Source organism: Hibiscus syriacus, unplaced genomic scaffold (assembly GCF_006381635.1).
Source record: "Hibiscus syriacus cultivar Baekdansim isolate YM2019G1 unplaced genomic scaffold, ASM638163v2 tig00116976_pilon, whole genome shotgun sequence".
NCBI classification, from domain to species: domain Eukaryota; kingdom Viridiplantae; phylum Streptophyta; class Magnoliopsida; order Malvales; family Malvaceae; genus Hibiscus; species Hibiscus syriacus.
Genome location: NW_024063500.1, coordinates 333,865 through 358,004, shown reverse-complemented (window position 1 = coordinate 358,004; position 24,140 = coordinate 333,865). Strand labels below are relative to the sequence as shown.

At 33.7% G+C, this 24,140-nt stretch overlaps 2 protein-coding genes and 1 pseudogene across 2 annotated transcripts; 2 read left to right on the top strand and 1 right to left on the bottom strand.

Moving 5' to 3' along the window:
• Positions 1 to 1,519: 1,519 nt before the first annotated feature.
• On the top strand, positions 1,520 to 5,143 carry LOC120192710 (annotated as a pseudogene).
• A 721-nt stretch (positions 5,144 to 5,864) lies between these two features.
• LOC120192711 (calmodulin-binding receptor-like cytoplasmic kinase 3) lies at positions 5,865 to 9,749 on the bottom strand. Its single transcript, XM_039195442.1, has 7 exons — positions 8,905 to 9,749; positions 8,564 to 8,785; positions 8,024 to 8,298; positions 6,933 to 7,098; positions 6,750 to 6,839; positions 6,308 to 6,606; positions 5,865 to 6,074 (listed from the first exon to the last, which is right to left on the bottom strand). The coding sequence occupies exons 1-7, from the start codon at positions 9,158 to 9,160 to the stop codon at positions 5,865 to 5,867; spliced, it is 1,518 nt and encodes a 505-aa protein (XP_039051373.1). The 5' UTR covers positions 9,161 to 9,749.
• A 6,779-nt stretch (positions 9,750 to 16,528) lies between these two features.
• Positions 16,529 to 18,711, top strand: LOC120192712 (heptahelical transmembrane protein 1-like). The gene is made up of 4 exons (XM_039195443.1): positions 16,529 to 17,057; positions 17,166 to 17,258; positions 17,767 to 17,824; positions 17,914 to 18,711. Exons 1-4 carry the CDS (start codon positions 16,795 to 16,797, stop codon positions 18,583 to 18,585), a joined length of 1,086 nt encoding a protein of 361 aa, XP_039051374.1. The 5' UTR covers positions 16,529 to 16,794; the 3' UTR covers positions 18,586 to 18,711.
• Positions 18,712 to 24,140: the final 5,429 nt, after the last annotated feature.

Sequence of the window (24,140 nt, the reverse complement as noted above, 5' to 3'; positions counted from 1 at the left end):
ATGCTTCTGTTTTTTTGTACGATGTTTCTATCCAAAGTAACACATCCTTATTCTGGTTGATATTATTTGTGTTATTATATACAATGTTGAATGCTTGATTCTGTGAGGGTTTGGTAAAGTCGGAAATGTTTGGTAATGTTGGCCATCATATTCCCTTTGGATTTACCACTGACTGCATGTTTGTTTAATGCAGAAATGTTGCATGTCTGTTGCATGTTGCCTGTTGTTGCCTTGTAATTTATTTTGTTGGTCTGACTTAAATAGATTGTTGAATCTTGTCATTTTTTTCTAAATAGCTACTCATGTTAAATTATGTTGGTGGCTTTAAAAGTTTTCCATAATTTAACAATGTTGGCAACTATTTTGATACAAAAGCTCGATGAAGAAATTTCTGGTAGCAAAGCTAGGCTTTTAGCCTTATAAAACTTTTGTTATAAGATATGAGAGATTAAAAAACACTGTTTTTTCATTTTATTATATTCAACTGTAATAACTAAAATGTTATTCAAATTTTAGATCAAATATTATTTAAATTATCAATATCAAGTAAATTTATCTTTTATATTATGTTTTATGTATGTTATAATTGTTAGATAATTTTTCTTTACACAAATTAAACTGTATAGTTTATATTTATATTTTGGAGAATTAATCACGTTCAATATCAATATTCATTTATTATCAAATTAATTATCATTTCAATGCCAAAATTATTTGTATTAATCATGTAAAACTTCAATATAAAATACATAATAAATACTTACATTATTAATATTATTTTTTCTTTACATAAATTAAATTATATAATTTACATAAATTAAACTATGTTAATTTACATTTAATCATTGTTCAATCTCAATAATTTTATTAATCATGTTTTATATAATTTGTATTTAAATAATTATATTAAATAAATTTATATAATAAGTCTAAATTAATTTAATTATCATAATAAATATTTTATTATAACATTTAAAAATTAATTATATTAATTATATCATAAACTCAAAAACTCACAATTTTATTAAAGTATTATAATTTCGTCTATGATAATATATAAATTATGTAAATGTCAAGTCAAATAAATATCATATCATATCAATAACAAGTCGGAATATTTACAAGTCAGATTAAAAACATGTCAAATTTATTACAGGTCAGGTTGAAAACAAGTCGGGTAATACTAGTTATTTACCAGGTCAATCTCGGGTTCAGATTCATATGATGCAGATCGGGTTTGAATATTATTTTTTTGGTTCAATTCGGGTTCAGGTCGTTCTCTGGTTGAGTTCAGATCCATAATTTTCAGGTCTAATTAGAATTCAGATAAACACCAATTCTAACTCGAATCACTTTCGAATCATTACATCGTATATTAAAAATAATTTTAACTCGAGTCAATTTTATTGAATGTCGACTTTTTACAGCCCTACTATTATCCCTCTATTTTCTTATTTATAGATTCTCGTGCAGTTTTTCTATAATTCATAACAGAAATTCTCTTATCTTCCCTTCCACCTTTGACTTATCTGTCTCCCTTTATTTTGTCTTAAGCCTCCGCCCAAGCTCCACCAACCAGCCGAAATCGCCGCGCCGCGTGAGGCCATGTCAGAGCATGCGCCGCCGTACCAAATCGAATCCCACGACCAAGACCAAGAGTCTCTCACCGTTCCTTTACTCTCTCACCGACAACGATCCATTAATTCCACCTCTCAGGTCGCCATCGTCGGCGCTAACGTCTGCCCTATCGAAAGCCTCGACTACGAGTAATCTCTCTTCTTACCTATTTTTCTTTATTGCCGCTGATATTTTTATTTTTTGTAAGTGTTGCTCTTTCTTTTAAAGGATTGCGGAGAATGATTTCTTCAAACAGGCCTGGCGAACACGTGGAAAGTTCCAGATTTTTCAGTATATTTTCATGAAATGGCTTCTCTGTTTCTTGATCGGCGGTTTCGTCAGTCTAGTTGGCTTATTCAATAATCTCGCAGTGGAGAATATCGCCGGCGTTAAGTTCGTCGTCACTTCTAACATGATGTTGTCACGAAGGTCTCGTTATTTATTTTTTCCTCCTTTTGAATTACTGATGATTTTCGTATATCACTAATTTCCCCCCCTTTTAACCGGGAATAATTTGCGCCAAATACTAGATTAACTTTATCAGCAAGAAATTCTTATATACTCCACTGTTGTATGGCTTTAGAAAAATAGTAATTTTGAAGATTTATTTATTCGTACAGGCACGGGATGTCATTTCTAGTGTTTTCTGTGTCAAACCTGGTCCTAACTCTCTTTGCAGCCATCCTAACGGCGTTTATTTCTCCCGCTGCTACTGGTTCAGGTATACCGGAAGTGAAAGCTTACTTGAACGGTGTTGATGCTCCGGATATATTTTCACAGCGAACCTTAATGGTTAAGGTAGTTATTAGCTAAATATTTTTAAAAAAATTATTACAAACGATGAGTTGTTAGTGTACCGAAGATCCTTTGTGATGTTCAGTACTCAGTTTGATGCGGAGTGAAGAGCTCTTTTTTTAAGTTTGTTGATTCTTATTGTATTAATACGCTAATTAATTGAGTTAATACCTAATTTCTTATCAAATTATAGGATTTTGTATTTTCAATTTTCGACATTTATATTGGAATTAATTCTTTTTCCACTTTTTGTGAATTGAGGAGGAACAACCACTGTTCCTTCTTTTCCACTTCTTCCATTCTAGGGTAGAAAACTAGAAATTAATAATTGTGTTAAATGTGCAGATTGTGGGAAGCATTTCTGCAGTGTCTTCATCCCTGCTGGTTGGAAAAGCAGGGCCTATGATACATATTGGTTCATGCATTGCATCATTGTTCGGACAGGGCGGGTCAAGAAGATATGGTTTAACATGGAAGTGGCTTCGTTTCTCTAAGAATGACAGAGAAAGACGACATCTTGTAACATGTGGATCAGCAGCTGGAATCGCTGCCGCTTTCCGTGCCCCAGTTGGAGGTATGCTGTTTGCTCTTGAAGAAACGGCATCTTGGTATGTAAATTGACACGTCGTTGGACCATCATTTTGATATAATTATTAGCCATCCTTTCATCAGTGTACACGGTGTCACTGCATATTGCTCTTAATTGGTGTTTTTAAGGTTTTACACACGTCCCATTTTCAATTTCTCTTTCATTAATCAAGCACAGGGTGTTCATGGTGTCTTTCTGACAAGTCTAAATAGCCAAAAGTTGACCCCTTAAGATAATATACTGGTTCTGTTCTGCAGGTGGAGAAGTGCCCTTCTTTGGAGAGCTTTCTTTACGACTGCTGTGGTTGCAATCATACTTTGAGCCCTAATTGATGTTTGTTTCAGTGGAAAATGTGGGCTATTTGGTAAAGGGGGTTTGATTATGTTTGATGCCTATTCAGCAAATGTTTCGTATCACATTGCTGATGTTCCTTCTGTTCTTGTTCTTGGAGTTATTGGGGGCATATTAGGAAGTTTATACAATTTCCTTTTAACTAAGGTTGTCCGAGTTTACAACTTCATTTATGAGTAAGTTCTATTTTTCAGATGTGTGTTGTTTGCACCAATTACCATTTTCAGAATATGGTATAATATAATTTATGGGGTTATTCTCCTTGCTTATTTCCCCTCTTTTTTCTCCTCTCAGGAAAGGCATTATTTATCAAATTTTGATTGCTTGCACAATCTCGATATGCACATCATGTCTGCTTTTTGGATTACCATGGCTTGCATCTTGCCAACTGTGCCCATCGGGTGCACCTGAAGCCTGTCCCACAATAGGTCGATCTGGTAACTACAAGAGATTTCACTGCCCTCCTGGTCATTACAATGATCTTGCAAGCCTCATTTTCAACACAAACGATGATGCTGTCAAAAATCTTTTTAGCAAGAATACCGACGCTGAGTTTCATCTATCAACAATGCTCATGTTTTTTATCACCTGCTTTATTCCAAGTATTTTTAGCTATGGGATTGTCGCTCCAGCAGGTCTATTCGTACCTGCAATAGTAACTGGAGCATCTTATGGGCGCTTCATTGCAATGTTACTTCGTTCTCACAAATCTTGGTCACGGTCTTTATGCTGTACTTGGTGCGGCTTCATTCCTTGGCGGATCTATGAGGATGACAGTCTGCTTGTGTGTGATAATCCTGGAATTGACCAATAACCTTCTACTGTTGCCATTAATAATGATGGTTCTCCTTATTTCCAAAACTGTACCTGATGCTTTTAATGGCAACATTTATGACATTATTATGAAAGTAAAAGGTTTTCCTTACCTAGAAACTCATGCTGAACCATACATGAGACAACTAACTGTTGCCGATGTTGTATCTTGACCACTTCAGCTCTGTCATGGAATTGAGAAGGTAGGTAATATAGTACACATCCTTAAAACCACAAGGCATCACGGGTTTCCAGTTATCGATGCGTCTCCGCATTCTGAATCCCCAGTTTTGTGTGGTTTGATACTCCGTGCTCATCTTATTGCACTGCTAAAGAAGAAAGCATTCTTGTCTACCCCTATTCGGTTAGGTGTTGATGATGCTTTTAGGCATTTCTCAGCAGATGATTTTGCAAAGAAGGGATTGGGTAACGTTGACGAGATAGAAGACATAGAACTAACTGATGAGGAGATGGAGATGTTCCTGGATCTACACCCTTTTACAAATGCTTCGCCGTATACAGTTGTGGAGACAATGTCACTAGCTAAGGCACTCACACTTTTCCATGAAGTTGGTTTGCGACACCTAATCGTCATACCCAAGATCTCCAGCGTAAGAAACACTTTTCATATTCATTTGCCTTAAACTTGATTCATATTTCTGAATTCTGATTTAAATGGTTGATGATGTGACTGCAGAGAGAACCTGTGGTGGGCATATTAACAAGGCACGACTTCATGCCAGAACACATCTTAGGTTTGCATCCATTGTTGGGAAGGAGCAGGTGGAAAAGATTGAGGTTTCAATTGCCCCTGTTATTGAAACTATTCTAGTGGGGGATCTCATTCATCGTTGCAGACGGGGTAAGCCCTTGAAGATAAATATGATCCTCCCTTCATGATTCAACACCCCTCATTTAGCTCGCAGGCGAAGGCTAACACGTCGAACTCTTCGAATCTGTATTTTGCACCTACTGTAGAAGTTGAGGCACGTCAATCTCCAGCATGCAAGCATTATAAACTAGTAACTCCCTTCCAAAAGAGCTTTCAAAACTACATTCAAGGGTTTTTGACCAGATGTAACGATGGTTTTTAGGCATGTGCATGCTTTCTTATAGTCGTTTATGACAGAAGAATACTGCTAAAGCTAGGGACCGGATTTCATTTTCGACTTAGAGAGAACCAACATTGTCATGCAGATCTTTTTATTTTTTTTTCCAAATAGAACTAGCATAGTGGGTGTTCGTGATGAGATTATTATGGCCATGAAAAGGGATTAAATCTAAGCATAGATATTTTCACCACCGTAAGAAATCTTATTCGATAATTTGTGTTTTTATATAATTTTTTCATATTATAATCGTACTTAAGATGTTACAATTGTATCGAATTATCGGATGCAGTTGCAACATATTGAGGAGCATTTACTATCAAGCCAATAAAATGAACGTTAAGCAATACTTTTTAATAATTCCTTTTGATGCTGTCACAATGACACACAGTTAAAGAGGTAAGGCGAAGAACATCAGAAGCAAATCATAGCTTTTGGTTAAAGACCAAATTTGGATTTTACAGTATACTCCAAAAAAAGGGGGGAAAAGGAAAGAAAGAAAGAAACACCAGGAAATAGTAGTAGCAAAAGAAAAATAAATGGGTTTGAGCAAAGGGAAGAGGAGACTACTACTATTGGATTACGTAGAGTTACTCTCGCCTCGAAGTCTTAACATACTCGGCCCTGATTGCCCATAGCTGTTCTCCCACAGATTTCATCTCCGGACGATCGTTTCTAACGGGTGCCGCACATTGAAATGCCAAGGCAAATATCTTCGTTAGTATCTCTGCATCTACAAATTCTTCCATCCTTGGATCCACCAATTCCGCTACATGTCCTTCATTGTACTTGTGGAACGCCTGTAACGACATTAAACCATGAATCCCAAGGTGCAACAAACTAGAAGCAAATACCAAGTTATTGTTTTCGTAGTCTTAAGGTATGAGACTTGTAGTGAAAGTAGAGTATGTGAACAAAGAAAAAGATACATTAATTAGATACTGATTGCGGATTGTCTACAGCTACTCCATGTGACAGTTCCCTAAGAAACACAATAACAAAAGCTTAACAAGAGAATGAAGGGCAAACTTACCCATCTAGGAGTCACACGCTCTTCAACTGGTCTTCTTAGCTCCACGGGACGGCGGCCAGTCAGAATTTCCATAAGTAAAATCCCGAAAGAGTACACATCACTCTTGGTTGTGAGTTGATAGGTTTTCATGTACTCAGGATCAAGGTAACCTACTGTTCCTTTCACTTTTGTTGAAATATGTGTCCGGTCTGAGTCCATAGGGCCAACTCTTGCAAATCCAAAATCAGCCACTTTAGCTCTCATGCTTTCTGTCAGAAGAATGTTGGATGACTTCACATCTCGATGGATGATTTGCTTTTCTGGTTTATGATAAAAAAAGATATTATGAGAAGGCGTAGGCTGAAATATACAAGTGTGTGAGGCCATGATAAAAAGACAATATACGAGTGTGTCATTCTAGTGCAGTGGTTTGGACCACAACCAAGCTAATGTGTTTGCTTACCTGCATAGAGATGGAGATATGTAAGGCCATGAGCAACATCAATGGCAATTTCAAGACGCTGATTGAAATCCAGGATCTTCCCACGCTGACCTGACAGGAATAGCAGCATAATATTAGTTTTTAAAGCCTTTAACAAGATTGTTTACCAAAAAGTTAGGTATTTGTGGTGGGAAGAGAACTTACCATCCAAATGATCTCTTAGAGTACCATTTGGTACATATTCTGTAATGATAAGCCGTTCATTTCCTTTATCGACATAACCAAGTAGCTTCACAAGGTTCCTATGATCAATCTTTGCTAGAAGTTCAACTTCACTGCTGAACTCTGTTTGCAGATTCTCAAAATGTTCCTAGAAAATATACTTATGTCAGCCAACCAAACAGCTTACGCGTAGAACAAGATGGCTTAAACCTTAATTCATGAAACAGGCACAAGAAAATAAATTTAATATTTTACGCCACATCCAACTTCCAAATCTGTCACCAATAAAGTCAACATAAAGGCAATTGCCAAGAGATTTACAGAGTCGATATCTAGAAATCCTTTTAAAATGATAAATAAATGTGAGAAAATTTCAACATTGTTACAAGCATAAAACTTTAGGCACATTTGATCCGATGCAGATATGTTACACTCTTTGGTGTTCATTAGCCACTAGCCACGACAGTTAACAATAAAAGTTTCCCACACTCAACTTCCTGTTTGGTCAAACCACTCCACAAGTTTACAATAAGTAATCGGGTTGGCAGTTCCTTTCATAACCTAAGTTGGAATCCTTACGGCTCTGCTTGGTCTGAAGATGCAAAGAGTGAAAACGGCAAATATTTTAATCTAATGATTAAGCTAAAGAGTAAGGAAGTGGTTACGAATCTTAACAAATGAAATAACACAATTTTCATCTGATTTCCATGCTTCACACCAACCAAAGCCTAGTGTCCTAGTATGTCATCTGATTCACTGTTATCTTCCCTACAAATGATTAGCCGATGAAATCCGAGATGCTTCTGTAATTATGTCTTAATCTAATGTAGTAAAGAATGCATGTAAAAGGAGAGTTAGTCACTGTACTCTGCCATTAAATATATTTTATAGATACTCTTATTTAGGAACACATGTAAAAATTTAATGATTCAGACTTCAGTGCGATGATTACTCTTAGTCATTCCTATATAACACAAATTTTACTAATAAAACAGAGAACGAGTTTCAAAATTAAGCTTAACATTGGGGAAAAAGTTGTAGACAAAATATCCAAGTGAGCAGATTCACTTTACCTTTTTGGCTCGTTTAATCGCAACCACCTGGCCAGAATCTAGATGAGCCTTATAAACCGTTCCGAACCCTCCTTCGCCTATCTTTAGTGTGGGTGAGAAATTACGGGTAGCTCTGGTCACTTGTGTCATATTGAGATGCACTGACCCGATTCTATAGAGTTGTGGAGAGTTGGACATTGAGAATCTTGAAGGACTAGGTGGTACCCTGAGTGGGCTGGCCGGAACCTTCTCGGGAAGAGAATGAACACTCATTTCTGAAGGGGCAGCTGATTCAACTGCAAAAACGGAACCATCCATTCAAAACTAGAAACAGAACAAGCAAATTATGATTCATTAGAAATAACAGAAAAAAAAAGTTGAACTGACAAAGATGCAATAACAAAGAGGAAATAAAAATCGCAACGTTCTTGTATAAGCAGTAAATACTCAGCTTAGACCCAAAATATTATTATTGACTACTCATTTGAAATTTGCATCTAATGGTTGAATCTTATATACAATAAAACCTTGTTTAGGACTTCTAAGTAAGTTGAGACTCACTTGTATTTAGATCCCTCGAGAGAACAGCGTGGTCAGTAGGTCTCTTTTTCTTGTAAAGACAGGGGCAGATAAAAACACAAGTTAAAAATACTCCAGCTGCCGCTGCTATCCCTACTTTGGTTGAGGCCGGATATTTACCCTTCCCCTCCAGGTTATCATCAGGCATCTCATCTTTCTTGGGGTCGTATAATAATTTCCGTCCTCTACCGACTGATAAATCGGCTGCCAAAAAGCAAAATGCATCGATAAAGGTTCTAAGAATATAATCCTATTCTGTGATAAACTTCATAACATTTATTAGATAAAATATTTTAAATTAGAAACTTGAAATAAAGTGTCACCTAATGAAACATCCAAACCACAATCTGCGCCGGTATAGCCTTCCAACACACAATTATCTTCATAGTGAAACTTCAGGACCTTACAGAACAAAACTTTATCTACTAGATTGCCGTTCAAATAAAACAATTCATGACTGTTCAAATTCGAGTACGCTATGTGATCGGCACCGCAAATCTTCGACTTTACTTCAATCCCAGAGGCAAAGAATCTTGATAATTGCACAAACAACAGTAGACTAAACATAGAGGCAGCCATTCCCGATGTATTAACTCACTCGACTACCATAAAATTATTACAAACGAAGCATCATTTATTCTGCCAGCAACCTCAAAGTAATGACAAAGGGGAGAAACATGCAAAATCAACCCCGGAACCTTAATTACTTCATTCAATGTTGTCCATACTCAATACAGCAAGTTAATAATGCATGGTAACCAAGGTAAACCCCAATGAACTTGAATCAAAGTACTGAATTGCTCCCAATAAATAAATATAATATCCAACAATCACAAAAGAAACAAACCCAAACCGAGTTTTTCTTTCGTCTCCAAACTAAAAAAGGGGACAACTTCAAAGAGATTTTCAAATCGTTCAATTCTCTTTCTTCAAAGGGTACTGCAAATTTTGACCAAAGTCTTCACGGTTGAGTTGACTGAATCAACATGATTCCTGAAACTCTGATAGATATTAAAGCTGACCCCCTTTATTTAAAGCCTCCCAAAAGTGTTTTCAAACAGTTGACACCAACATCTAGCAAACCCTGCAAAATTCAATCAAAAGCTTTAAACTTTATGATCAAAGTCACTTCCACCTGACAAAGTATGTGTATATATATGAAGGGGGGAAAGGCATAGTTGGAACTTGGAACGGTAGTAAGAGAGAAATTCAAACCCTTCAAAACCCCAGAAAACCATAACCAATCAAGTTAATTGCAACCACCCAATTCACCAAATCATGAAATGAAACAAACCCAGACAGCAAAAACATCTAAAAATATCAGAAAGGATGGAAAAGGAAAGAGCTTCAGAAGAAACAGCAAACCTGAAAAAGTGACAGATAGAGGGCGGCTTGTTAATGGTGAAGGGAGAAAAAAATAAGGTCGCTGTTTGCTGTTGTAGATGAAGTTAATAGTTGTTTAAGCGTGCGAAATATCAAGGAAAGCCCTGACCGGCCCTTTTGTTTGAAAGAAGAAGGAATAATGGTGTGCTGTTTTGAGTTTTGACGTAACCCATGGCTGTGTCCAAGTACTTGCATTTTTTTCTCAAAAAATAAATTAGTAATAACAACCCACCAACGAATAATCATAAGGCAGAAAAAATAATATAAAAAATAGTTGGACAACATTGACCCTTCAGTGATTAACGGCTTGATTGATGTCTTCACTCAAATTTATCAGGGTAAAGTACACATATAGTCATTTAACTATGTTAAAATGGTTTTTCAGTCACTAAAGTTTTAGAAACCACAAAATAATCATTAAACCTCTCAAATGATTACAAAATGATCATTATAATTTATCCATTTATTAAAAAATGATCGTTATAATTGAATTATTATAAAATAGTCTTTAATTTTATCAAAATTTACCAATATTTTATAATATGTAATGACTATTTTTGTAATTTATAAATTTTAGATCTAAATATCCTCCCAATTTTGGTTACTTTCTTTTCGTATATTCTTGAAGTGTTTTTTTATACTTTTATGGAACGATTTTGTTTATCGTTTCGTGTTTTATTCATCACAACACATTTTTTGATCATGAAAGTTTGACAATCTCATATAGTTATATCCTTTTTGTAGTAGTTTGTTAATACATTTAGAACCGTTCGCAGAGTAATTTGTCAAATTTGTTCTCTTAATCTCCACGCCTACATCAATGATACGTCTATTTTTTAATTGAGACATGAAGATCATCAATGATTGCCATTTTTTAAGGTGAAACATGCATTCAAGTGAAGGTTTTAGTTTTTTTAGTTATTATTCTTAACGTCTTTTGATTTTTTAAATAATATGGGGTAAGTACAAGATAGTATTTGTTCAAAGATAACTCTCAACCATTGGACATTGAAAGTTCACACCCTTGACATTCACGGTGCTTTGACCCGAGACCTCAAAGAATAACAATAATTTATTAACCACCAAAATCGCTTGATTCGGACCACGTGTTTTAAATTTTTATGTTGAGATTGTGTTACTTTTATTGTAATATATATTTTCTTTAATAAAAACCTAATTTATTATTTAAAAATTAATAAAATATAAATTAGTATCATATCATATTCAAGACATAAAGCATTGAAGTGTTAAACTAATGATAAGTGGAGATTCTTAAAGAGGTTCGAATAAGTAAAAATGATGATTACTCTTATTAAATATATTATTAATAAATATAATGATCGCAGATGTCACCGAATTAAATAGAAAACTTATAATGATAAAAGTATTAAATTAGGACAAACTATCAAAGGGCATCTAAGTTGTGAACTCCCAAAATTCATCAACCTAAATGGTAACTATTTTTGAAGAAATAATGTGTATGATAGCTTGTGTCATCTTTATTCAAGTAGGAATCTATGTGATGTTCTTAAAAAAAAAGGAATCCATGTGATGATGTAACCTTTATTTCTCTATTTTTCACTTAATTTTGGATTTAGTGAACTGATTATTTTATATAACTCTTTGTAAATTATCATATTTATATAATAAATTTATTTTAATTGACAATTTTATATATAACTTTGATGCGTGTATTAATATATATATATATATATATATATATTATTTAAATAAATAATTTTAATATAATTGTATAGATTTAAATAAATAAATATTTGAACCAAAAAACACCGTATACATAATACTGGACCGAACGGTCATTTTAGGGTAGGATAATCTTCAGAAAAAGCCCGAGTTTGCTTGGACCATTTTCATGGATTGACTTCTATTACTTTCTTCATACACGGGCTTAGCTATATGGATACACGTTTTCATAATTTAATATTTGTTTAATACAAGTATGTTTTGCATATTTTTAGGCTAAACTACACGTTTAATATTTGAATTCTCACTTTTTACGTTTTAGTACCTAAAATTTATTTTTTTTCAAAACAATGTCTAACGTTTAGTTTAGGTTTCGATTTAGTATCCTGCTGATAAAATCTATATGGCACCGATGACGTGAAATTTATATTACAAGAAGTGTGTAATATTGAAAAAGGGAAAATAATTCCACGTCATCGCTGCCGCTAAAGTTTTAACAGTGGGGTATCAAATTAAAACCTAAACTAAACATCAGGTATGATTTTTAAAGAAAAAAAATAAATTTTAAGTATTAAAACGGATCAAAAGTGATAATTTAGGTACTAAACATGGAATTTATCCATAATTTTAAATTATTAGTATATTTGTATGATTAAAATTCAAATAAATATTCACCTGATTCTACCTGGACTGAGGATATCTGACTAAAAAAGACTAAAAAAATTATAAGTCCATAGCAGCGTTTAGTGTTGTTGTTAGAAATAGGTTTGAAATTATCATTTTAGTTTGACTTCTATTGAAGTCAAACAAAACCAACCTGTTATCCAATTTTAAGATAAATTTATTTTCTATTACAGAAATAAATCAAATAGGACGACTTTCGTATTCTATTCTGTTTCATTATAACTTAAATTCAGAACATTCTGTTAGTAATTGATTGATAACGCCACTTAAACATGGACGAATTGCTTTCAAAATAAGCAACGACTTCAAATTCAATGCTCTTAGAGACGGTAGTTTTGTTTTGCTTTGAATAATTAGAATTGCTTTTGGTGAGAATTATGTCTCACATCAGTTGAGGTTTATTAATATTGTTAACTCATTTTATTCATAATAAATACCACTTAATATCTTAGTTGTTCTATGGAGGGCATTTTATAATTCGGAGATCTTCTACGGAAGTTGTTCTCAACCTGGTGTTGGGGGCAGCCTACTATCTTACCTCCCTCTTACCTCATTACATATGGGAATAAGTGACAACCATTTAATATCTTAGTTGTGAACTTGTGATCATTAAACTTATTTTAATTCTCAATTAATTCCACTATTATTTCTTAAACAAAAAGAATAAAACGACAGACATTTCAGGGTTGATGCATTGACTTCTTACGATATATTTATTATATTATTATTTAAAAATTAGTCTAGTAAGATGAGACGTTGATATTTTAGTATTGTAAATAAAATGAGGTTAGAAAGATTATATTATAATAAACTTTTACAATATTCAATATAAATTAATCAATTAATGGAATAAATACAACGAACATAAGTGACTATAGAAAAGAGTATGTGTTTATATGCTAATAAGTTATCTATTGCTTATAGTCAAGTAGTATTATACACTATGCAATTACATTAGATATAACAAATAATGAAATTATGATATGAAAATAATGTTTTTCTAAAATACAGTATAAACATACAAAAAATATAATATAAATTTTATGAATACTAATTTGGGAAGATCGTCCCCATAATGAATCTCTACAAAATTCACTATGGATTAGTCGATCAATAGATCAGACATTAATGATTAATTCAAAAAATGGATGTACATCATCATCAATAACACTAGTATAACAACAGAAAAAAAATACGAATTGAATATTAGGATACAAAAATGATATACTTTGTTGCTGATGAACATTAAAGTGCATCAATTAAGGATATAATATGGTGATTTTTTTTCTTCCTAAAATACCTAGATCTAAACTCATGCATATGTGAAGGCTATGTTGTTTAAATTCAAGTTATCAAAAGAAAATAAAATTTCCTTTAACTATTGGTATCACTCCGTAATTCCTAATCCGCTGATTAAATATGTACCAAACAGCATTTAAATAGTGATGGTTGGGATTAGATGTGGGCATACGGGCTACCCGTCTGTTTAGCCCGTGGGTTTTAACGGTGCGGGCTTAAACGGAACGGTTTAAAAAGCCCGTAATTATAAACGGTTTTGAATTTTAAGGCCCGCGGCCCGTCCATTTAACTCGCGGGTTAAACGTGCTTACCCGCGACCGGCCCGTTAAATAAAAATATTTTAAATGCAATAAAAAATAATGTTCTAACTTGCTACACCTTTAAAAATGTTCCATTAACTTGGAAAGGAAGGTAGTACCGTCAAAAAAATAAATAATATTTAAATTTTATTTTAAATAGCCGGAAATAGTTATAAAATAATATATTAATATATATATATATATATAACGATATAATTATTTAAACTTAAATTAAAAAACAATATTCACTTATATTACCAAATTGAAAAACAAATAAAACAATAACCACATTATAATTTTATAAAACACGATTATTCAATGCTATAATATGAAGACACTGAAGTGTATGGAAATAGAAATTCAAACAGAAAAATTCAACAAAGTCAAACATTATACAAATCTAACAAATTTTCTTTTGTAAAAGCCTTTAAAAGTTAAAAAGTATGTTTTCAATTTTTTTTACTTTTCTTTCTTATTTTTAATCCAAATATTACGTGTCATGTGATATATTATTAGAATATCACGTGACTTTTTATAATTAAAGAACGAAATGGATAACATACTTCATGAAAAAAATAAAGGTCAAAATTAAATAAAAAAATCTTTAAATACCAAAGTGATAATGATGTAAATTTTATAAGACTAAAATACTATATAAATCTTTTAATTTTTATTTTTTAAAATGAAGAATATTTTGATATATTGTAAATGAAAAAAAATATAAAGCAGCGGTAGAATTATGACAAATGCTCTAATAAATTTAATAACTACAATAGTTATAAGTAACATCATATTTTTATGTAATTTATTTTCTTTTTCTATAAAATTCTTTAAGTTTATTTTCTCTAAAATTTTATAAATTTTAAATTAAGTGGGCTATTGTGGGCTTCGTGGGCTACCCGCGGTTATACCCACTAAACCCGCGGGTTTAACGGTCCAGGCTAAAAAGCCCGCAATTTAAACGAACTTCAATTTTTGATGTCCAAAACCCACACGAATCACGAGTTAAACGGGTAGCCCGCAAACCTTAGCCCATATACCCACCTCTAATTGGGATGCATGCCCCTATCTATTTTAGCCAAACATAGCGCACATACGTGAAAATATAATATTAACAATACAAAGATACACAAATTAATTTAGTTATATAAAATATCAAGAGAAAAATAAGATATATTTAATGGACAAACTAATATATAAAACGAATAAAAATGAACAAATACATAAATATGTCAAACTAATATATAGAACGAATTATTAACTTGATATGAGGAATGGTTAAAATATAATATAAAAAAACAAAATGAATACAAAAATGTATGAAATATATTATTAACATTTACATTCAAAAAGCTTATTAATGTTCAAAAATAAAATATTGGTCCCGATATCATTTATAAACAAGTAATTATACAGACTATTTAATTTTCTGTTGGCAGTTATTAGGTTGAAGTGTCTTGAAGGGCAAACGAGAAAAAGGAAACAGAAGAGATCGACGGTCTTGTGGTAGGCCACCTGTCTCTGTAGGTATAAAAGAAAACGGTTGCCTAATTTTCTAGCTAATCTTTTATTTTGAAATTAAGCAAACACGTCTAAATGTATATAAAAAAATAAAAGGAGAAAAAATATTAAAAACGAGGAAAGAGATCAATATGGTCAGCTGCATAATCTATCCCCTAATAGTGTTATTTAGTCTTTTTAATATAATTCTTCCTAAGACTCTAAACAAGTCGAGTTAAGTCGAGTTCGAATATTGCTGAGTTTGATTCAAAAAGTATAAAATTGAGTTTGATTCAATTTGAAAATTCACGAGTTTAAAATTGTCAAGCTCGACTCAAATTCAAAATAAAAAACTGAAGTTCAACTCAATTAGAAAGTTCGTGAGCTTAACATTTTCAAGTTCGACTCAAAATAAAAGATTGAAGCTCGACTCGAGCTTGAAAAAAAATTGAACTCGGAATATTCTTAGACTTAGCTCAATTGAAGCTCAAATTTGAACTCAGACAAAAAATTTAAGTACATAAAAGTCTTATATTATATTTTTTTAAAAATAACATATAAATGTTAATAGTATTAATAATTTAATTTAAAAAACTAAAAAAACTGAATATTAAATAGTTTGTTTTAACTCGTTAAAAATTCAAGTCAAATTCAAAATCATTCAAGTATATAATGATGAATATATACTTTATATATAGTCGTATGTATACTATGCAATATATATTTTCTTTGTTTATTAAATTGAGCTAAACTTAATTATGTTAATATTATATTTATTTATTTCAACTATTAGTATCATATAATGGATAAATTTAATACTTAATGTTATTATATTTAACTGATTTAATCTTTATTTTTAATTAAGTTTTACCCGAATTTAAATGTATGCTAATTAAAGCTCGTGTTCGGTTCACCATGAAACGAAATCTTAATATTTAATCAAAACTTGAAGTAATTGATTATCCCAAAATTAGCCGGGTCCCACAAAAACCCGTGATATTTGTTGATCACCTACCAACAACTTGGTTTTCCCTTCCCCGACTCTTTGCTTTTGCATTTTGCATGCAACAAATAGAATTCTTCCATTAACAATAAATTACAAGTAGTTTAAGTAAGCTCTAGAGGCGGAGGCTTTTGATTTTCTTTCCCCTTTTAAATGTTGCAGTTGGTGTAGTTAGCTATCTATCTGCCATCCCCACAAGCTAATACTACCCTGCATTCCCTTTTTTTTACATCATCAATTCATTCTTCTTTATATAAATCTTTCATTAGGGTTCTCTATTCTTCTTGAAGATCATCAAGCTCTTGTTTTGAATTCTATCTTATTAAAAAAAGCTCGGGAAGATGGATCCTACCCTCGAGTCCAAGCTTGTTTCCGATACGAAAAGCGGGAAGAAATTAGGCGACGGCGACAGCCGGCAGCAGGGCTCGAACAAGGCTAAAAAGCGGTCTTCGTCTTCTTCGTATGTTTTGGTATCGTACAAGGAGTTGCCGGAATACATGAAGGACAACGAGTTCATACTGAATTATTACAGGGCTAATTTGTCTCTCAAGGAAGCTCTTTTCAGCATCTTTCGTTGGCATAATGAAACACTTAATGTTTGGACGTATGTTTAATAAACATGATTTCTTGTTTCATTTCTTCTTACAAAGGTTTACAGTACCATGTTTCTTTTTTCCTGATTTAATTTTTGGTTTTGTGTTGGACTGTGTAGGCATTTGCTTGGGTTTCTTCTATTTTTGGGATTAACCATGGCGAACTTATTGGATCTGCCACAGCCAGCGGATCTCATTACATTCTTAACCAGGTTCGTTTAAGGTTTTTGTCATAATTTTAACGAATTTTGCACTCTTTCCCCTTCAATTTGGTGAATATTTTATTTCTCAATTTCAAAGCAACAAAAATGACATGATCACACTTAGAGGGCTTCTTTCTAATTAATTAATTGTCATGAAATATAAGTGGGGATCCAACATTTTCCTAATGCGTTACAGGTTTGAAGACAGTTAAGAAATGCTGGACATGAATAATATAAAGAAAAAAATTAATTATATTACTTCATAAATCAATCTAAGAAACAATAAAATATTAATTAGTCTTGTGATTGTAAGTATTAGAAAAATAACAGGAACAGGTTTCAAACAAAGAGTATGGATGGTTCAGTCTACAAAGCTTTTCCAAAAAAATTCGAATTTGGATTGGATTCGAACCAGATTTCATCTCTTGAAGATGATTACATGAACCACCCAAGTCAAGCCTTGGGATTGAGTTGATGATTGAAATCTCAAGCATTTATGTTATGCAAATTTGTGCAGGTCATTTCTCTTTGATGGAGACACCGAAGTTTCTCATAATTCTAAAGACCTATTTCTGGTGAGTATGTCCTATGGCATTTAATGTTATTGCCTGCCTTTTCTCTTCATTTTGGTTATGCCATGGAGCTGATGGTTGGAGAATTGCAGGGAATAACAAATCTCGTTGATTTTAATCGAATAGCGTCCACGGAATTGGATATAACTATCCCGGTGACGCCTGTTACCCGTTGGCCGTTCTATGTATTCTTATGCGGCTCCTTGTTCTGCCTCCTATCCAGCAGCGTTTGCCACCTCTTTTCTTGCCATTCACACCATCTAAACCTTACATTACTGCAACTCGACTATGCTGGGATCACCGCCATGATCATCACATCGTTTTTCCCTCCGATCTACTACATTTTTCAATGTGATCCACGATGGCAATTTGTCTATCTCGGTGGAATCACAACTATAGGCATGTTCACCATTGTAACGCTGCTATCGCCGACTCTGTCGACCGGCAAATTCCGTTCATTCCGAGCCCTACTCTTCACTTCCATGGGTCTCTTCGGTGTTGTCCCTGGACTCCATGCTGCGACGGTCAACTGGTCGAATCCGCGTCGCAACGTCACCCTGGCATACGAGTTCGCCATGGCCGTATCCTATTTAACAGGGACCATGTTCTATGTGACTCGGATTCCAGAGCGGTTGAAGCCCGGATGGTTCGACATAGCGGGGCATAGTCATCAAATCTTTCACATTCTTGTAGTGATGGGTGCATTGGCTCACTACGGTGCTTCTCTTGTATTCTTGGAATGGCGTGACCGTAATGGCTGCTAAAAAAACTTTGTCGTCTCACCCAAAGCAGGGTTCATGTTTGCTTCAATTAATTCACTTAACTACGAGGAATACTCGTTTGTTTTGTTATATACATATATATCTATTTGTAACTTTGGTAAGATTAGGCATGCTGGGGTTATACTTGTTGAAGTTCAACTATTGTTCTCTCGGTCTTCGTCCATGATAGAGACCAACAATATACAAAGAATCATTACATGTCATGATCAGAGATGACAACATATCAAGACAGAATTTTTGGTTCATCTGAATTTAACTCAATTCTTCATCATTATATTAAATTATTAATCTTGGACTATTTCAAAATCAAATTCATTGCTCTTTTTTTTTTTGGTTACCAGGGAAAAGAGAAAAGCAGTGGTTTCAGTTCACATTGAAACCTCTAGGGAAAGAGATTCCCCTATAATCAAGGTCTAAGAACGGCAATAAAACTACTGGAAGAGAATTGAATGTGACAAGTTCCTCATCAAGAGAACAACCCATCTTCGAAAGTACATCTGCACAAAAATTTATCATTTATGACATATGCGCAGTTATACTCTTTCTTATATTTTATTTGTAGTTCAAGCACTAAACTTTGTGTTTATATATTAACTTTAATATTATCAATCAAATCTATAATATATTACTAAAAAAACAACTTTAATTTCTGTTAATATTACAATTTAAATTCAATTTTAGATTATTCATCTTCTCTTTTCAAATATATATAAATATGAATGTTGTATGAAATTTAAATTTACCAAAAAATATAATAAATTAAAAGTTTGAAGATTGGAATCTAAGCTAGTTAAGGTATTATTAATCTTTGGCTTAATCTATAAGATCTCTAATAATTTGATATTGTTATTATTACTAGTCATTTTTTTAATGTTATTTACTTTTGGAATAATTGCAAAGAGCTCGTGATCTTGGAACGTATATAGAACCATATATCTAAGATCCAACTAATGCCAGAGCTTCAAAGAACTAACGAAATCTTGCACGTCCAAAAACTTAATCAACGGCTTATAAATTTAGATTCATTTTATTAAAAGAACAATTAAAAAAGAAAAAAAAAAGCTTTGTGGATCCCGCCTAAGCAGCCTCCGCTGTAGCATCAAACATGGAGAACAAAGAAGAGGAAAATGTCGAACTCAAAAAAATTTATTATTTTGAGGCCAATAATAACAATAATAATAGAAGGTTGTTTTAGGGGCCCACTTCTTGAAGTATATATTTACATTTTAATTTTTGTTTAAAATTTAATTAAAATGTACTTTTTTAAACCTAGTGAGTTTTTATTTTTTTAATTTAAATTAATATTTATATTCTTTAAACAATTCAAATCGATTTTAAAAAATACTTGGTAATCGAACATTTTCTTGTCTATGAAGGTTGATGACAATTTTCTAAAAGACAAATCCTGCCCTTAAGGTTTCAACGCATCCATGGATCCTTATCTTCCAGCTTTATTTATTCCTTTGTTTTCTTCTCGTTTCAAAAGAAGAGGGTACGATCGTCTTTTCACTCATCGTTCTTGTCCAAGAATTTTTCACGTGGCACCGACTTCTAACGTGTCTGTCTGTAGTCTGTAAAAAAAAATGGCACTCCTGTGGCTGTATATATCTGTTTCCAAGCTTAATCAGCAGCACTCAATAATAATTAATTTAAAATTTTGTCATTTATGGTATAATTCTTAAAAGAGAAAATCGCCTCAGTGACCAAAAAAAAGTTATAATATACGATTTTAACCAACTTTTTTTGGATTTGCCAAAATGACCAACAAAATCGCAACGCGAAATAAAAATCGCAACGCGATCCCCAGAATCGCAAATCAGTTTCCAAAATCGCAACGCGATTCTTGAAAATCGCAATGCGATAGTACAAATTCGCATTGCGATTTTCCAAAATCGCAACGCGAATATGAAAATCGCAACGCGAACACATAAATCGCAACGTGTATCCGTATATCGCAACGCGTATCCGTAAATCGCAATGCGTATCCGTATATCGCAACGCGTATCCGTAAATCGCAACGATAATCCGTAAATCGCAACGAGAATCTGTAAATCGCAACGATAATCCGTAAATCGCAACGATAATCCGTAAATCGCAACGAGAATCTGTAAATCACAACACTGAAATTTTGGGTATATAACACTGAAATCATAAACTAAATCCCTAAATCGCAACTCATTCCATCTCCATCTATCACTCTCTCCGGCGACATCCGTTCCTATATCCAACGACATCCTTCCCAATCCGGCAACAGGTTTTAGTTTCGCAGCTCGTCTGTTTAGTAAATTAATTTACAACCATGAAATCATCTAATGTTGATCATGTTTGGATAGATTTGTGTTTTGGAGGGTCATGAGATAATGTTCATGGTGTTTTACAATATATGCCTTTACCCATGAATCTTCAACTAAAATTGTCTTTACAAAAGTTAACTTATGAAACTCTAATGCTACGTGTTTCAAATAAATTGAATTTAGAGCCCCTAAGTGGATTTAGGCTATCTTATCAGAGAAATGGTAAAGTTTATTTGTTAACCGACAATGAAGATGTTGAACGATTCATTGCTTACATTAGTGTTTCACAAGATGATGTTACATTGTATGTTGTTGAACCTAGAAGTAGTATTGTTGGGTCAGTAGCGGGTAGTAATCAACTAAGTTTTTCTCAAAACCCACAACCTTTCTCTAATCCAAATCCCAATCAACTTTCAGCACCAAATTCCGGTTTTCGTATTGACCAGTTAGACGATGATGAGCCAACAGAAAAAATTGTGAGTACTAGTCAGTATTCGAAATTTGGTCTTGGTCAATATCCGGACTTTGATATTGGTCAATACACGGATTTTGATGATGTTTCAGAAGAAGAAACAGACCATGTGTGTAATGATTTTAATATTGGTCAATACCCGAATTTTGATGATGAAACACCCGTTGCCGAGGAAGATGTTGTTGATGATAATGAGGAGGAAGTTACGACTGTGAATGAACATGTTGAACATCCATTCTGTAATTCATATAATCCTGAAGAAGAAAAAGAAGAAGAAAAAGTCCCCGAAGAAAAGAAAATGCCACGGGAGTATAACTGGAATATGCCAGAATTACTTCAGTTACCGGAAGAAGAGTTGGCAAAGAAAGCAGTTGATTGTTACACAAAAGTTATTCGTGTCAAGAAAGATGATTGTTTTGATACAAAGGAAGACTTGAAGATAGCTTTGTATACGAAATGTGTGGAAGATGGCTATCAACTAAAAGTTAACAAATCAAGCAAAGATCGTTTCGAAACAAGGTGTATGATTGACAAAAACTGTACGTGGCGTATGATTGCAAAGAGAATAAAAGATTGCAAAATGTTTCAAGTTAGGACTTTTATTGATAAACATACATGTTCAAGAACCCAAGTTTTTCCTCACCATAGACAGGCAAACAAAAAGGTGTTGGGTGGTTTTCTGGCTGAGTTAATGTTTTTGAATGGCAGGGTATATCGGGGACATGAAATTATGACTGACATGAATGCTCGGTTCAAGATTAGTATATCATATTCTCAAGCTTGGAGAGCCAAATGTTATGCCTTGGAATTGTTGAGGGGGTCGCCAGAAGCATCGTTTGCCCAACTTCCGGCTTATTGTCACAATTTAAAGCTGAAAAATCCTGGGTCGGTAACTCATATCAAAACAGATAGAGATGGACGCTTTGAGTTGCTGTTTATCGCCATTGGTGCTACGGTTAGTAAATCAATATAATTTTGTTGACTCATTTTTGTTAGTTACATGCATTTCACATTTAAATGATTATATTTCTTGTGTATATTATTTTGTAGATTCGTTCGTTTATTACTTGCATGCGCCCAGTTATTATAGTTGACGGAGCACATTTGAAAGGTCGATACCTTGGAGTAAACTTATTAGCAGTAGCCATGGATGCTAACAATGGGATATTGCCAATAGCTTACGGGGTTGGCAAATCTGAAACCTCTGATTCATGACATGGTTTATGGGGCATCTTAGGGATTGCATAGGTCCTATTAGCAATCTGACAATCATATCCGATAGGGCAAACTCAATTGACAACGCTGTTAGAAGGTGTTTCCCAGATGCTTTTCATGGACTTTGTGGTGTTCATTTGTATAGAAATCTAAAATCAAGGTCTGCTGGTATAAAAAAGCACAAATGGACATACTGGAAGGCTGTAAAAGCTTATCGGGAAGTGGATTTCAATAAGCATATAAATTGTTTAAGACGTGTTTTGCCTCAGTGTGCTCAAACACTAGAAGATGTCGGGTTTGAAAGATGGTCAAGAGTACATCAACTTGGAGCAAGATATGGTTTCATGACGTCTAATAGTGCAGAATCAATCAACGCTCTAAGTCGTCATTCCCGGAAATTACCCATTACTATGTTAATGGAGTTTTTTCGAGCCTCTATTCAACAGTGGTACTACAAGAAAAGAAACCATGCAGGTATTATTTCTTTGAATTCGTAACTTATCATATTTATATTTTACTAAGTATTGTTTATTTAAATTTACAGGAACATTGGAACATCGTGTTACACCATGGACTGAAAAAAAGATAACGAAACGTGTTGTGAAGTCAACGTCATGGAGAGTTGAACCATGTTCAAACACTTTGTTTCAAGTACTGGATAATAACTTAAATGGGCTAGTCGATCTAAATGCAAAGACGTGTAGTTGTATGAAATGGCAAACATCTGGTTATCCGTGTGGCCATGTTATAAAAGTTGCTCTTCATTTAAACCAAGATGATTCAAGCGCATACACTATGGATTGCTACACTACAGAAGTTTATTGACAGACTTATGCCGAGATTGTCTACCCTATTCCACATCCTTCTGAGTGGGACATACCAGATGACTTACAAACAGTTTTGCCACCAGCCATGGACAGAAGGCTACCTGGCCGACCAAAAAGTCACGATCGTATACCGTCTAAGGGTGAAGAGAAGAAGAGATCGACATGTAGTCGGTGCAAGGAAAGTGGTCATACAAGGTTGACATGTGGATCACCAGTGCCATCAAAATCATCTTTTCCTCTACCAAAATATGGATCCTCATCAAAATCCAAAGCTCATATGGTGTCAAGCAAAAGGCAACCATCTTCAAAATCCCAATCACAATTGGCTTCACCTTTTGGGACTGTTAACTTAGGTGATTTTTAAATGCAAACGTTGTATTATGTGGATTTTATGTGTGAACTTTTAACATTTTCAGTTGAATTAATGACTCAGGCCAACCATTTTGACTTAACCAACTCTTGTTATTCAGTTGTTATCACTATTAGGCATGCATTTGACTATCGCAACACGGAAATTACAATCGCAACGAGAGAATCGCAATGCGAAATGAAAATCGCATTGCGATTCTCTCGTTGCGATTTTCATTTCCGCATTGCGATTTTCATTTCGCATTGCGATTCTCTCGTTGCGATTTTCATTTCGCATTGCGATTTTCATTTCGCATTGCGATAGTCAATTTTGCCTTCAACATAATGCAGATTGAAATCAACAAAATCAACCATTACATT